At 37.9% G+C, this 14,163-nt stretch overlaps 1 protein-coding gene across 2 annotated transcripts in view; it reads left to right on the top strand.

The window, feature by feature from the left end:
• ZW10 (zw10 kinetochore protein) overlaps positions 1 to 13,542 on the top strand; it is a 38,607-nt gene extending 25,065 nt beyond the window's left edge. For both annotated transcript variants that reach the window (XM_017523301.2, XM_017523302.2), the window contains 7 exons: positions 1,733 to 1,971; positions 4,298 to 4,369; positions 6,674 to 6,843; positions 7,693 to 7,823; positions 8,687 to 8,818; positions 9,566 to 9,768; positions 12,914 to 13,542. In XM_017523301.2, coding sequence (XP_017378790.1) covers positions 1,733 to 1,971; positions 4,298 to 4,369; positions 6,674 to 6,843; positions 7,693 to 7,823; positions 8,687 to 8,818; positions 9,566 to 9,768; positions 12,914 to 13,034 — 1,068 coding nt within the window. In that variant the 3' untranslated portion in view covers positions 13,035 to 13,542. The remainder of the gene's footprint in view (positions 1 to 1,732; positions 1,972 to 4,297; positions 4,370 to 6,673; positions 6,844 to 7,692; positions 7,824 to 8,686; positions 8,819 to 9,565; positions 9,769 to 12,913) is intronic.
• The last annotated feature ends 621 nt before the right edge of the window (positions 13,543 to 14,163 follow it).

Raw genomic sequence — 14,163 nt, 5'->3', positions numbered from 1 at the left:
TCCCCTCTGTGTACTCACTGTTTTCCCAAAAGATCCATAGTTGTGTTTTTTGTTGTTTGGTTTTTTACATTTTGACTTAAGAGACGTCTTATTAGGTCTAACATTCTTCCATTTTAGTTTCCTTTGCCCCTCCTCATGAAGTCACTTTTTTGAATCTTATGTATTTTAGGCCCACTATTTTTCAGACAAAGATTAGCATTCTTAACCATCTCTGTAAGTAAATTTTTTCGTCATCATTCTAATCTTAGCCATAATTTTTGACTACGCATCCTGACATTTGTATTCTCATTTAAACTTCATAACAGCTCTCTGAAGTAGATATTATTATACCATTTTACAGATTAGAAAGCCAAGCCCACTGACTTAAATAGTTTTATTAGGCTTTGAACCTGTTCTGCCAGAAAATCTCTGTCGAAGTCCAGTATGTGCAAAGCTGTTATTCTTGCAATGGGAGTAGGGAACTTGCTGCCTCTACCTGCTTAATCTTTTTTTTTTTTTCTTTTTTAAACCCCTGAGGCATCTTTGAGAAACAAGGTTCAAAAGCCATGAGTAGTAGTGTTATTTATTTTACAATGAGAAAATTGAGATCCAGAGTGGTTAAATGCCTTTGTTAAAGGTTAGGGTAAAAAATATTACTGTTTTCACATTCACAGCCCACTGTTCTTTCATTTAGTCCCAATCAAGGGAATTTTTGATTTGAAGCTTTTTGTTTTTTTTTCTTTTTGAGGGGAGGATATGTTAGTTTAAATGAGTTATTTCTTAGACTAAGCCAACACATGTGCCTGGTACAAAATAATTTGTTCAAGAATCTAGACAATGGAACCCAAAATTATGCTGCTCTGTAATAATCTAATAGTCTAGTATAAGACAGATGGTTTTTGAAGGTCTTCTTGGAGTCTTGCTCTGTCACCCATGCTAGAGTGCAGTGGTATGATCTCGGCTCACTGTAACCTCTGCCTCCTGGTTTCAAGCGATTCTCCTTCCTCAGCCTCCTGAGTAGCTGGGATTACAGGTGCCTGCCACTGTGCCTAGCTATTTTTTGTATTTTTAGTAGAGACAGCGTTTCACCATCTTAGCCAGGCTGGTCTTGAACTCCTGACTGCGTGATCCACCTGCCTTGGCCTCCCAAAGTGCTGGGATTACATGAGTGAACAACCACGCCCAGCCAAATGTCTTTATTTAGCTGAAATCTTAGGTCAGTTGCATAGCTTTGTTATTTCAGCCAAGATTAAGAATGCTTGGGGCTGGGTGCCTTGGCTTATGCCTGTAATCCCAGTACTTTGGGAAGCCGAGAAGGGAGAATTACTTGATCCCAGGAGTTTGAGACCAGCCTGGGCCATATAGTAAGACATTTTCTTTACTAAAAATAAAAGTAAATTAGCTGGGTGTGGTGGTATCTGTAGTCCCAGCCTAGAGGTTGAGGCCGCAGTGAGCCATGATTGTGCCACTGCACTCCAGCCTGGGTGAAAGAGCAAGATCCTGTCTCACAAAGAGTGCTTAGAAGAATGTCACAATAAAGGGGATTAAGGAGATAGCTTATCACTGATGACATGTTTTCATCCAGGATTCAGCAGTCATTAAAATATTGTCATATTTACTCAAATTTTTAACTTACTCTGTAAAGCTGTAGCTTCATCATGAAAGCAAGCAGTATCTTATTCCTCACTGTGTGCTTACATTTGAATTATTCTGAAAACAGTATATTTTCTATATTTCTTTGTTTGAATCTTAGATTATTCCTGATTCTAAAATAGATGTGCCAGAGTTACCCACTCCTGATGAGGATAACAAACTGGAAATACAGAAAGTGTCCAAAACTCAATACAACGAAGTGGTGGATTTAGAGCCTGAAAATACATTGGACCAACATTCCTTTTCCTTGCCCACGTGCCGTATCAGTGAATCTGTGAAGAAATTAATGGAACTTGCCTATCAGACTTTACTAGAGGCAACAACCAGTAGTGATCAATGGTATGAATTCTGGGTTGTGTGGAAATGGCAATGACTTGGTTAAATGCATATCTAATTAGATGTTTATCAGGAAAACAGCTGGAATTCTTTGGGTTTTCTTATCCTAGAAGTTAATGCTTTTTCTGGAAAAAAACCCACAAAACTCGTGCATCACATGGATTTGTGTCTATCTCTAACTTTTATTTACAACAGCATAGATGTTTGAGCAAGATATAAGAAGTAGGTGCACTTGTATGGATGGACAAATGGATTTTTTTGACATTAAAAATTGTTAATCATTTTTTAACAAAAAAGCTCTTTAATTGTTGCTGAATTTTTACTTTACTTTTTATTTGAATAGAATGATAGTATATGAGAAAGCACATGCAAAGAACTTAGAATCCTACCTGGAAAATGATTAATTTTCAAATGTTTGTTATTGTGGTGGCAGTGGGTAATAGTCACTATTCCAGCTTACTCTGGCTCTTTAGCTTAACATTCTTTTTACCTTTTGAAACCCAGTCCCTAATTCATTTACATTTTAAATGTTTATATTTAAAGCAGTAACAATTTGTTAGGCAGTCAAAGGCAGAAGGAAAAGAATGGAACATGCTAAAGATTTGATTTCACTCTTTCAAGGTGGCTTCTAATCTGTATTGCATTCAGGTTGCCTTAAATTCTATTCTGTATCTCATTCTGAATCTGTTTTTATTTAATAAGCTTCTTCCCTACTCCTAGACTAAATTGAGAAGAAAATGGCAGAGCGTGGACCAAGTTGATTGCAAATCAGGTTTACAAAACTTCTTTAGTTTGAATCTGTGTTTAGCAATTTCATTCTTCTATCCTCATAGGGAAAACAGTTTCAGTTAGGGTTTGGCCCTATCTAATTGCATCTTTAGATGAACTTCTAGAGTTTCAATTTTTATCTCACATGCAAGCAACTCCCCCCTCCTTTTCTTCTCTCTTTCTTTTTTCTTTTTTTGAGATGGAGTCTCGCTTTGTTGCCCAAGCTGGACTGCAGCGGTGCAATGTCAGCTCACCGCAACCTCTGCCACCTGGGTTCAAGCGGTTCTCCTGCCTCAGCCTCCTGAGTAGCTGGGACTACAGGCACGCATCACCATGCCTGGCTAAGTTTTGTATTTTTAGTAGAGATGGGGTTGCACTATGTTGGCCAGACTGGTCTCGAACTCCTGACCTCCTGATTCGCCCACCTTGGCCTCTCAAAGTGCGTGAGCCACTGTGCCTGGCTGCAAACCCCTTGATTTTATTCTGCTCTAGAAAGAACATGTCTCCCAAGAAACTTCCCCTGGCTTTAATGAATCATTATATTCACATGTCCATTCAAAATTAATTATAAGAAGGAAGAAAATGAATATAGGAGTGACTGTTGGCAAAATGAATATAGGACTGTTTCTTCACATGGCACTCTCCTGAAATATATCAGAGCAGAAGTTAGAGATGCAGGGCAATAATTCTTAAATTTTTTGAGAACAAAAAACACCAAACAGTATTTGTATACTGACTTTCTATGGACATTCTTTCCACTAAAAGTAATAGTTTTTAACAGGACAAACAAATCCAACAACCTGTTTTTCATTATCAAACTCCAGCAGCTTATGCAGCAAAAATCAAATAATTTAATCAGGTATTATAATAAGCAAGTAATAACTGTTTTGGGATGTGACTTATTTTCCTAGATATTTATGGAATCCCTGTAAGCTTTTTAGGTACATAGCTTAAGATATTCTTATGTAGAGGTAAGCTACACAAACCTTATGTTTGCCTTTTGAAAGTGCATTTTAATAATCTGTAGGTGTTTTAAGGCTAGATTTAAAGGGCAAAAAATTTTTGGGGGGCTAGATTCTATCCTAGAAATGTTGACTCATCTCCTTGCATTGAAGTAAGAAGGAGAAAAGGTGAAGGCTGAAAGTCAGATTGATTCTAAAAGAACCAAGTGAGAGCTTTTATTGATACCTTGCCCTTTGTAGAGCGCATCAGTGAGTAGGTGACATTTGCTCGAGGCTTAGCTCCATTTGTTACTGAAGGGATACTCTGGGTACTGGCAGAACACAAATTGATAAATAGAAAAGAGGCTTTGGGTTGAATGCTGATGTTCTTAAAATTATTAATGGATCTAAGTGTTTAGAATTGTAGTCTAGTTAGTAAATACTGGTTGAGAATATATTTCCATCTAGATTAATGGGGTTTTCCAGCAACCAAGGCAGGTGTTCTCTGCAACTGTAGTTTTTAGCTCATGATTCTCACTGAAGATGCACTTGGCTTAAATTTTTTTCTTATTTTTAGTGTATTCTTAGGCATTTCTGTTAAGCCTATGTTTTCTTTTTAGTGCTGTTCAACTTTTCTACTCAGTGAGGAATATCTTCCATTTGTTCCATGATGTTGTACCAACATATCACAAGTAAGTACCACTGTGTCTTATTTCTGTATAATAATTGTGTGTCTAAAATGTGTAAGTTAAGTTAAAACAAGTAATTTTATATTCCTACTTAAGATATTTTGATTACTAAAATGCAGTAAATCATTTTAAAACACGTGTTTAAAGGATTTGGTCATTTCTTACTAAATTAATAAGGATACTATAATTTTGCAGTATAGTTCATGATGCACATTTTAAAATTCAAAAGAACTATCTTGTTTTGATGCTAAGCATTTTCAGAACTGCTTAACTCTAAACCTCTAGTTCAGTTTTTGTTATTTGAATTAAAGTGTTTAGATGCTTTCATTAATATCTTTGTTAATATGTCAACAAAGCTATTCTTTAACCAAGAATTCTGAATTTCAAAGACAAAAATCAGCCAGGCACAGTGGCTCACACTTGTAATCCCAGCTCTTTGGAAGGCAGAGGTGGAAGGATTGTTTGAGGCACGAAGTTCGAGACTAGCATGAGCAACATAGTTGCTTAGAGACAAGACATAGCTTTGTCTCTAATTTAAAAAAAAAAAAAAAAAGCCATTTATTATTTGAAGTATTTTTTAATAATTGGGATGTTTTAAACTAGGCTCACCTGTTGTTTTTTATTATAAAAAGCTTATTGTGAACCTTATTAGTTTTATTTGTATCCTCTTTACTGTGGTTTAAAATTCTTATTTCATTTTTTACTTAGTCAAGCAAAGGAACAGAGAAAACATATTTGGGTTAGCTGATAGCCTTGTCTTTGGGGATTCAAAGACAGTTGCCTTAGACATTTCGTGGCTTGGAAACATTTTTCACACTGTTGTGGAGTTAGATTTGCCTCTCTTTCTCCTTTGTATAACTCGGAACTTTAGTGTGCATCAGAATCACTTGGAAGTCTTGTTGAAACACAGATTGCTTGATCTGTGCCCAAGGTTTCTGATTCAGTAGGTCTGGAGTGGGGCTTGGATTTTTAGCAAACTTCCAGATGATGCTGATATTGCCTGTCAGGGGACCACTTTTTGAGAACCACTGTCTTTAGATAATGGTTCTCAGCTTTGTCAGCATGTCATTTCATTTCATTTCAATTTCATTCCATTCATTCGATTTCATATTTTGAGACAGAGTTTAGCTCTGTTGCCCAGGCCGGAGTGCAGTGATGCAGTCATGGCGCACTGTAGCCTCTAACTCCTGGGCTCAGGCAATCTTCCCACCTTAGCCTCCCAAGTAGCTGGGACCACAGGCATGCACCATTACACCTGTCTGATATTGTTTATTATTTTTGTAAAGATGGTGTCTCTATATTTTGCCCAGGCTGGTCTTGAACTCCTTTGGCTCAAGTGAGCCTCTTGCCCTGGTCTCCCAAAATGCTGATATTACATTTGTGAGCCACTGCACCGGCCAAGCTTTGGCAGTATTTTAGAATAACATGGATATTTTAAAACGTACATATTTACCCTGTTCCAAGAGCTTTTGATTTATGTCTGATGTAAGACCCAGGCATTTTTTTTTTTTTTTAAACCCCACAGATAATTCTGATGTGTAGCCTGGAATGAGAGCTATCTTCGATTGTTGGTTTCTGACTTATATATTCTAGTTTTATATTGAGTTAGCTAACTAGAAAGTGTTAATTGAATGACTGTTAGTGGGTAGATGGCAGAAATACAAGATTTCTTCCCAAGCTGGGTAGATAAGACTAACATGTGTAAAAGAATTAAACCAGTGATTTTTCAATCCTGGATGAAAATTAAAGTCACCTGGGAAGATTTTAAAAAGTATAAATGCTGTGATTTCACACTTAGAGCTTGCAGTTTAATTTGTTTGTTGTAAAGTCTAAACATCTGTGTATTTTAAAATTTCCCAGATGACTCTAATCTGTAGTCAGTTTTTGAAAACCAGTGAATTAGAAAATAACTGAACACTTCATTATATAAATGAAGTCAGAATTTGGAGAAAGGGGAAGTAAACTTGTATTTCCATAGATGTATCTGTGTAAAATTTCAAGGACATTATTACGCGTAGCTCTGCTAGGTTTTCAGTACAAAAAGTTGACTCAGGCAAACATCTTGATTCCCTTAATCTATCTTTTTTGTTAATCACCAGGATAGTTTTATAGCATAAGATCTCATTCAGGCAGAACAGCCTCACTCTGGGAGTGGGAGTGGTGTGATTGTATCTTGTTATGTATAGTGTTTAGAAACTAGAATAGTTATTAAAGCCTAGAAATACATTGGAGACATTGTGACTTTCATCAACCCCAGCTTCAGTAACAGATGGTTTCTTTCTTTTTCTACCCCTCCTTCTGGCCTAGGGAGAACCTTCAAAAACTTCCCCAGTTGGCTGCTATTCATCACAACAACTGTATGTATATTGCTCACCACTTGCTGACCCTTGGACATCAGTTCAGATTACGTCTTGCCCCCATTCTTTGTGATGGCACTGCTACTTTTGTGGATCTTGTACCTGGCTTCAGGAGACTTGGTAACTGATAGTTTAAGTGTAGGAAAGCATATGGATTGTGGAGCTTGTCAACATAGTATCTTTATAATTTTTGAATGAGATAATTAGAAATTAGGTAGTGGTCCTGAGCTGTATTGGAAATGGGAGGGCACTTAATTTGCAAGTGTTTCCAGTTATTTAATTTTATAAGGTGAGTGTTGTCTTTGTGGGAGACTTTTTAACTTTTTTGTAACATTTCACGTTATGTTAGAGTTCCAAACTGCATTGCTAGTGTGCATTGAATTTGCCAGATCAGGATTATATCATTAGAATGACACATAATAGGATTTGTATTGTGGCAATTCTGTTGTTGGTAATAATATTGTTGGTAAGAGCTCACTGATGTCAGTGCTCGTTCTTTTGCAAAACCCCAAGATAGCTCTCCCATCTTATACCTCCTTTAGATTTACTTGGGATTACTAAAAGTCAAAAGAAATGAAATGTGGAGCAAAGCAATATGTTGATCATAGCAGAGAATCTGTATGGTTTACTTAGCTTTTCAATTCCTTACTTTTCCCTTAGGTGGTGTAGATATATCAGAATAATAAGTAGTTCCATTTTCTATAGTTAATTTTTCTTAGCTGATTCTGGCTGTAGGCAAACTACTGGAAAAGACTTATTTATTATCTGGAGGGTGGGATGTGAGGGATGGGCTAAAATATTCAAGGTGATTGTTTCTAGTAGCTTCAGGACAGCTTTCTGATATTATCTAGAAACTATTTTTATATAGGCAGAGCAGATACATGGTTTATGCATCTCTCTTCTATCCTGGTTTTGAAGTGTGTAATTGAACAGCTTTAAAAAAAATTTTATTCTGTTTTTCCATGATAGGGACAGAATGTTTTTTGGCCCAAATGCGGGCACAGAAAGGTGAACTTCTGGAAAGATTATCAAGTGCTAGGAACTTTTCAAATATGGACGATGAAGAGAATTACTCTGCAGCAAGTAAAGCAGTCCGGCAGGTAGGAGGCTCTTGATAGCACTGAAATTTGTGTTCTATCCTTAGATGCTTTTTATTTATTTATTTATTTTTTTGAGACGGAGTTTCACTCATGTTACCCAGGCTGGAGTGCAATGGCGTGACCTCGGCTCACCGCAACCTCCGCCTCCTGGGTTCAGGCAATTCTCCTGCCTCAGCCTCCTGAGTAGCTGGGACTACAGGCACGCGCCACCATGCCCAGCTAATTTTTTGTAGTTTTAGTAGAGACGGGGTTTCACCATGTTGACCAGGATGGTCTTGATCTCTTGACCTTGTGATCCACCTGCCTCGGCCTCCCAAAGTGCTGGGATTACAGGCTTTAGCCACCGCGCCCGGCCTAGATGCTTTTTTTTTTTTAAGGCAGTAGACAGTATGTTACAAGTACTCAGTCGATTCCCTGCATCCCCACCTTTGGAAACTCTAGATATCTTCTACTGTCATGTTTAAGAACTTTTTCTTCCTCTCTTCCACCAAGACAACAGGAAACTGTCTTTTCACTGACTCAGTAATTGCAACTAGTTACCTGGAAAGTCTGTTGTAGCAAGTAGTTGATTCCTAAACTTAGATTTGAGAATTTGAAATACTGGCTTTTATCTTAATGTTCCCCTTTCTTAAGTGATTTATTTTTTTGCTGCAGTTTTCCTATCCTCGGATTGATGAGTCTGCTTTTCATCTACCAGGGATATCACTATGGTTAAATGTTCAAGAAGCATATATCCTTAGTTACTTTACCTTATTTTGGCATAATGCCACTTTCCCCATAAACTCACAAATGGTAAATGTAAATCTGGAAAATAGGAGTTACAATAATCTTTCTTCCATGTAAATAGCTGTATTCTTCTACAGGTACTGCACCAACTAAAGAGACTTGGAACTGTGTGGCAGGATGTCCTGCCAGTGAATATATATTGCAAGGCCATGGGGACTTTACTCAATACAGCAATTTCTGAGATCATTGGCAAAATTACTGCCCTAGAGGTAAGGGCCATTAGATGCTACACCAGCCTTGAGATGCAATTCATGTCCCAGATTATGCCTTTGCTAACAAAGTGATGTTGAAGAAATTGTTCATGTTTCATGTCTAACTCATGCTGTTTTTTGTTTTTATTTTTATTTTGCTAGAAACTAGTTAATCTCTTTTATATGAAAGGGAGATTGTACTATTTCTCAACCTACCAGCTAGATTATGAATAAGGAAGTTAGATACTGGGTAGTGGTCCTGAGATGCATTGTATAGTGTGAAGTCATTTAATATGGAAATGACTAAATCAATAATTTGATTTAGTAAAGTTAATACAGTCTTGTGCAGTTTCCATTTTTCCAACACACTGTTGTAGTTTAAATTTTACATGTGATTCTTCAGGAAAATTGTGTAGACATGGCCAGCTGATGCCTCTAAATCATAGATTTACTAAGTCCTTATTTGTAATAACATCCCCTGCTTTGCAACAAGCTGTGTGACATTCTGTTGGAGAAATGGGCTCTTTCATGCAGGCAAACTAGATTACTGACAATCTGTTGAAACATGTTTTGTGTCATTCTTATATAGAAGTATTGTCAGACAGCTGATAAAATGTAGTGTCTAGTAAGTTGTGCTAAATTGCTTGGACAACATATTGTTGTAGCTGACCCACCTGGATAGCATGCATCAAAGATCTGCTGCCCTTTCCCTGCTTCCGAGCTGGCCCAATTCTATTCTATTGTGTTTCCTTTGTGCAAAACCAGGACATATCTACTGAAGATGGTGATAGATTGTATTCCTTATGCAAAACAGTGATGGATGAAGGACCCCAAGTATTTGCACCTTTATCTGAAGAAAGCAAGAACAAGAAATATCAAGAAGAGGTTCCAGTCTGTGTGCCAAAATGGATGCCATTCAAGGAATTGATGATGATACTACAAGCCAGCTTGCAAGAAATTGGGGATCGGTATGTGTAACCCTTCTGTAGAGGCATGTAACTCTCGATAGCTACAAAAGAGTAATAGTGCCCTTGGCAGCACAGCTTTTCCCTGTTTCCTCATGTTACTCATGAAGAACTTTCATATTGAGCAGCAGTAGCTGGGGCCTTTTCATGATCTATCATAGTGCAGATCTCATTACCACTTTCCCATATTTTTAACATAAACACTTCTTACCCATATTATTTTGGTCTTGAATATGTGGTTTTGGCATGCTGTACGAATGATCTGGCAACTGTAAGAATTATAACCTTCTGATATCTGATGGAAAATTGTTGCTCACTTTAAGCAACAGTGGATGCTTTTTTTCTTTTCTTTTTTGAGACATGATCTCACTCTGTCACCCAGATTGGAGTGCAGTGGCTCAATCATAGCTCATTCCATCTTCAAACTCCTAGCTCAGCCTCCTGCATGTCTGGAATTTTAGGTGCCTACCACCACACCTGGCTATTTTATTTTATTTTAGAGACGGAGTCCCGCTCTGTCACCTACACTGGAGTGCAGTGGCGCCATCTCAGCTCACTATAACCTCCGCCTCCTGGGTTCAAGCGATTCTCGTGCCTCAGCCTCCTGAGTAGCTGGGATTACAGGCGCATGCCACCACATCGGCTGATTTTTGTATTTTTAGTAGAAATGGATTTTCACCATGTTGGCCAGGCTGGTGACCTCAAGTGATCCGCCTACCTTGGCCTCCAAAAGTGCTGGGATTATAGGCATGAGCCCCTGCACCTAGCCTGGATGCATTTTGGGTGCGGTGGCTCACACCTATAATCCCAGCACTTTGGGAAGCCTGGGCAGGTGGATCACGAGGTCAGGAGATTGAGACCATCCTGGCCAATATGGTGAAACCCCGTCTCTCTAAAAATACAAAAGTTAGCCAGGTGTGGTGGTACATGCCTGTAGTCCCAGCTATTCTGGAGGCTGAGGAAGGAGAATCGCTTGAAGCCGGGAGGCAGAGGTTGTAGTAAGCCAAAATTGCGCCACTGCACTCCAGTCTGGCGACAGAATGAGACTGTCTCAAAAAAAAGAAAAAAAAACCCTGGAGAAGTGACTTTTATCTATCTTAAATATTCAGCATGAAACTACTGTTTGATTGACCAGCAGTCTTTCTTCAGGAAGTGCAGTAGTTTTAGAGATTAAGCACCATACACCTAGAAGAGATTCATATTTTCTTAAATATAGTGGATGGTGTTTACTCTCAACACCATCAGTTAATGTTGCTGTGGCCAGTAAGTGTATGCTGTATCATATCATAGTGCGTGGAGGCCATTGCACAAAGCAGAATAGATATGGGTCAGTTACATATCCATGGATGCTTTTGTATTGTCTTGGTAGATTATTGGCCAGTATGTATACCTTGCCTAGAATACTCTCTGTAGAGGCCTTAAGGTTATCTCCATCCCTATAGGTACTTGTCTGTCTGCCTTAGCTTGGTTTACTACAGATGTCTGGTTATATTAGACCAGTCATCCTACATGTGTCTGAGTTGTTTGCTGCAAATATTAGCCATTTATACAATGTAAACAAGATCTCCACTTGAAAAAAAATCACATCAGAATACCTCTAATCACATTTAATACAAAGTTTAGATTTATTCATTTAATATTTACAAGTCTTAGTGGGTAAGAAAGATGTCTTAAGTAATAGGCTCCAGAGGGCAGCAGATAAGAATTTTTCTGGTGTTAAAGTGCCTTCTTGAAGTCTAAGAATGATCATTAATTCCTTGTTATAAGAAAAATTATAATACTAGTATAACTTAACTTCTTTTTACTGCCTAGGAAAATTTACCCCCCAGAGATTTCAGTAAATATAAGGCTAAAGTTGTAAAATATACATATGAAGGAATACAGTAGATATACTCTATATTTTCAATGTAAAGAAAAAAGAATAAACATGTACCTTTTACCCAACTTAAGAAAAATAATCCCAGTATTTTGAAGACCTTCTCCAAATGCTGTCCGTGAGGGGTAAACACTATCTTGACTTTTATGTTATTTCCGTGCTTTTCTTTATATTTTACCACATTTACATGTATTCCTAAATAATGTAAAGTTTAGACTTGCCTTTTTTTGAACTTGGCGTAAGTGGAATCATCTGTAACTTGCTTCTTGTCTTCAATATTGTTTTGGAAATCTATCCTTTTTTTTTGAGACGCCCAGGCTGGAGTGCAGTGGTGTGATATTGGCTCACTGCAACCTCTGCCTCCCAGGCTCCAGCAATTCTCCTGCCTCAGCCTCCCGAGTAGCTGGGATTAAAGGTGCCTGTCACCATACCTAGCTATTTTTTCTATTTTCAGTAGAGACAGGGTTTCACCATGTTTGCTAGGCTGGTCTTGAACTCCTGAACTCATGTGATCTGCCTGCTTTGGCCTCCCAAAATCCTGGGATTACAGGCATGAGCCACTGTGCCTGGCCTGAAATCCATTCTTGATGGTATGTGTAGCTGCTGTTTATTTTCACCACTGTGTCATTCCATTGTACAAATATTTCATAGTTTATTTGTCCTGTTTAGTCTCATTTTCACCAGTATTTCAGACTTGAAAATTTCTGCTAATCTAATTGGCATGCAGTGATAGAACATTGTCATTTTAATTTGTATTTCCCTAAATTCTAATGATGTTGAGCGTCTTTTCACTGGTCATTCATGTTTCTTCTATTATGAAATGCCTGTTCATATTTTTTTGTCCTTTATTTTAATAAGTTGCTTGTGGTTTCACTATTAATTCATGGGGTTTCTTTATATATTTTTATACTAGCCCTTCGTCAGTTAAAATTTGTTGCCTGTGGCTTACTTTGTAATACAGTTATAGAGCCTAAGGCATGAGAGTATGGTCATAATTATTAGTTCAAAGAGGGCTTGGTATAGAATAAGGGAAAATAGTCTCATATTCCTCACTTGGTCTCTTTATCTGGCTGTGCTGATACCAGTTGTAGTGAGTAAGCAAAGAGGTCAAAGACATTGAGGGGTAGTTCTATAAAGACAAGGAAGGATGCCCAGGATTTGTTTTATTTCCATGTCAAGCAAATAAGCATGTGGATCAAATAGGCAATTTTTAAGTCTTGCTTATACTTCAGAGACCTAATAGGAAATGGAACTCTATCTTTTGTTTTGCAGGTGGGCAGATGGAAAAGGACCCCTGGCAGCTGCATTCTCTTCCAGCGAAGTAAAAGCTTTAATTCGTGCCTTGTTTCAGAACACAGAAAGAAGAGCAGCTGCCCTTGCTAAAATTAAATAGCTCCATCTTCTTAAGAAAGCTATGTCTTGAATATGTGGATTCTTCCCTTGGCATAATTACTCCCTTAAAGACTTCTTTGAATTGCCCATTGGTTTTGGTGAACCAGTATATCACAGAAGTTTGACTTTACAGAAGAATGTCTTACCACCTGGCCTGTACAAGGCTTTGTTTAAGAACTGTATATTAAGATAAATCGTCAAGTAAAGCACCTCAATTCATTGACTTTCTAGCCATTTTCCTTTGATTACCTAACAAACTGTCAGGCAGCATTATTTCATGTTGCTTCCAGAGCCCTCTGGGAACTATAGACATTGTAAATGTAGGCCCGGGCTTTGGAGCAAGGAAATCAGGGGATTCCAGGAGTCAGGGTAGAGAATTTCTGAGCAAATGGGAGCTATTTTGAGGGTGTGGGTGGAAGGGAAGGGAGGAGTGGGGCACCATATTTGTCCTGGCAGGAATTAAGGAGACTTCCTGTAATATTTCTTTCCAATAATGAATGCTTTTTACAGTTAAGCGTGTCTTTAATAACATGGGAGCTTTGACAAAAGAGACCAAGATGTCTTATGTTCTATGCCATTCTTTTTGTTGAAGTATTTGACCATCACACAAGACTTACTGACTGGTCATCTTCATCATAACACTACCTGATAATTTCTCAGAATTCTTAGGATCCTAGGACTTTTTTTAAGCATACATTTTTGGCACTTTTTGCTATTTCAACTAAATTTTATGTTCTTGGTTGGACTTTCCTGCCTTTTCAACACTATTTGTTTATCTTGTCAATTGGCAGAGGTTTTAAATTGCCAATGTTTCTTTGGAATGTATGTGCCATGACATGCTAACTCTGGTCTCTATAGCCTAATCCTTTATTTGGTGGACATAGGTAATCCTTCATCTCAGCTTTTTGTGTTTTTAACTCTTTGCAGCCATTGGAGGAATGCGTTATGTTAAGGTTATCCTGGACCTGTCTAGGACTTTGGATTATATCTCTTCATACTAAAATATAGTCTCCTGTCCTGAAAAGAGGGTAAGGAATATGATTTAGGTTCTTTTGAGGCAGGTACTGTCTGAAGAAAGTTGCTAATACAAACCTGGCCAGCATAGTGAAATCCCATCTCTATTAAAAATA

Source organism: Cebus imitator, unplaced genomic scaffold (assembly GCF_001604975.1).
Source record: "Cebus imitator isolate Cc_AM_T3 unplaced genomic scaffold, Cebus_imitator-1.0 Scaffold28, whole genome shotgun sequence".
Lineage (NCBI taxonomy): Eukaryota > Metazoa > Chordata > Mammalia > Primates > Cebidae > Cebus > Cebus imitator.
This window is presented reverse-complemented; position numbering and strand designations above follow the sequence as displayed.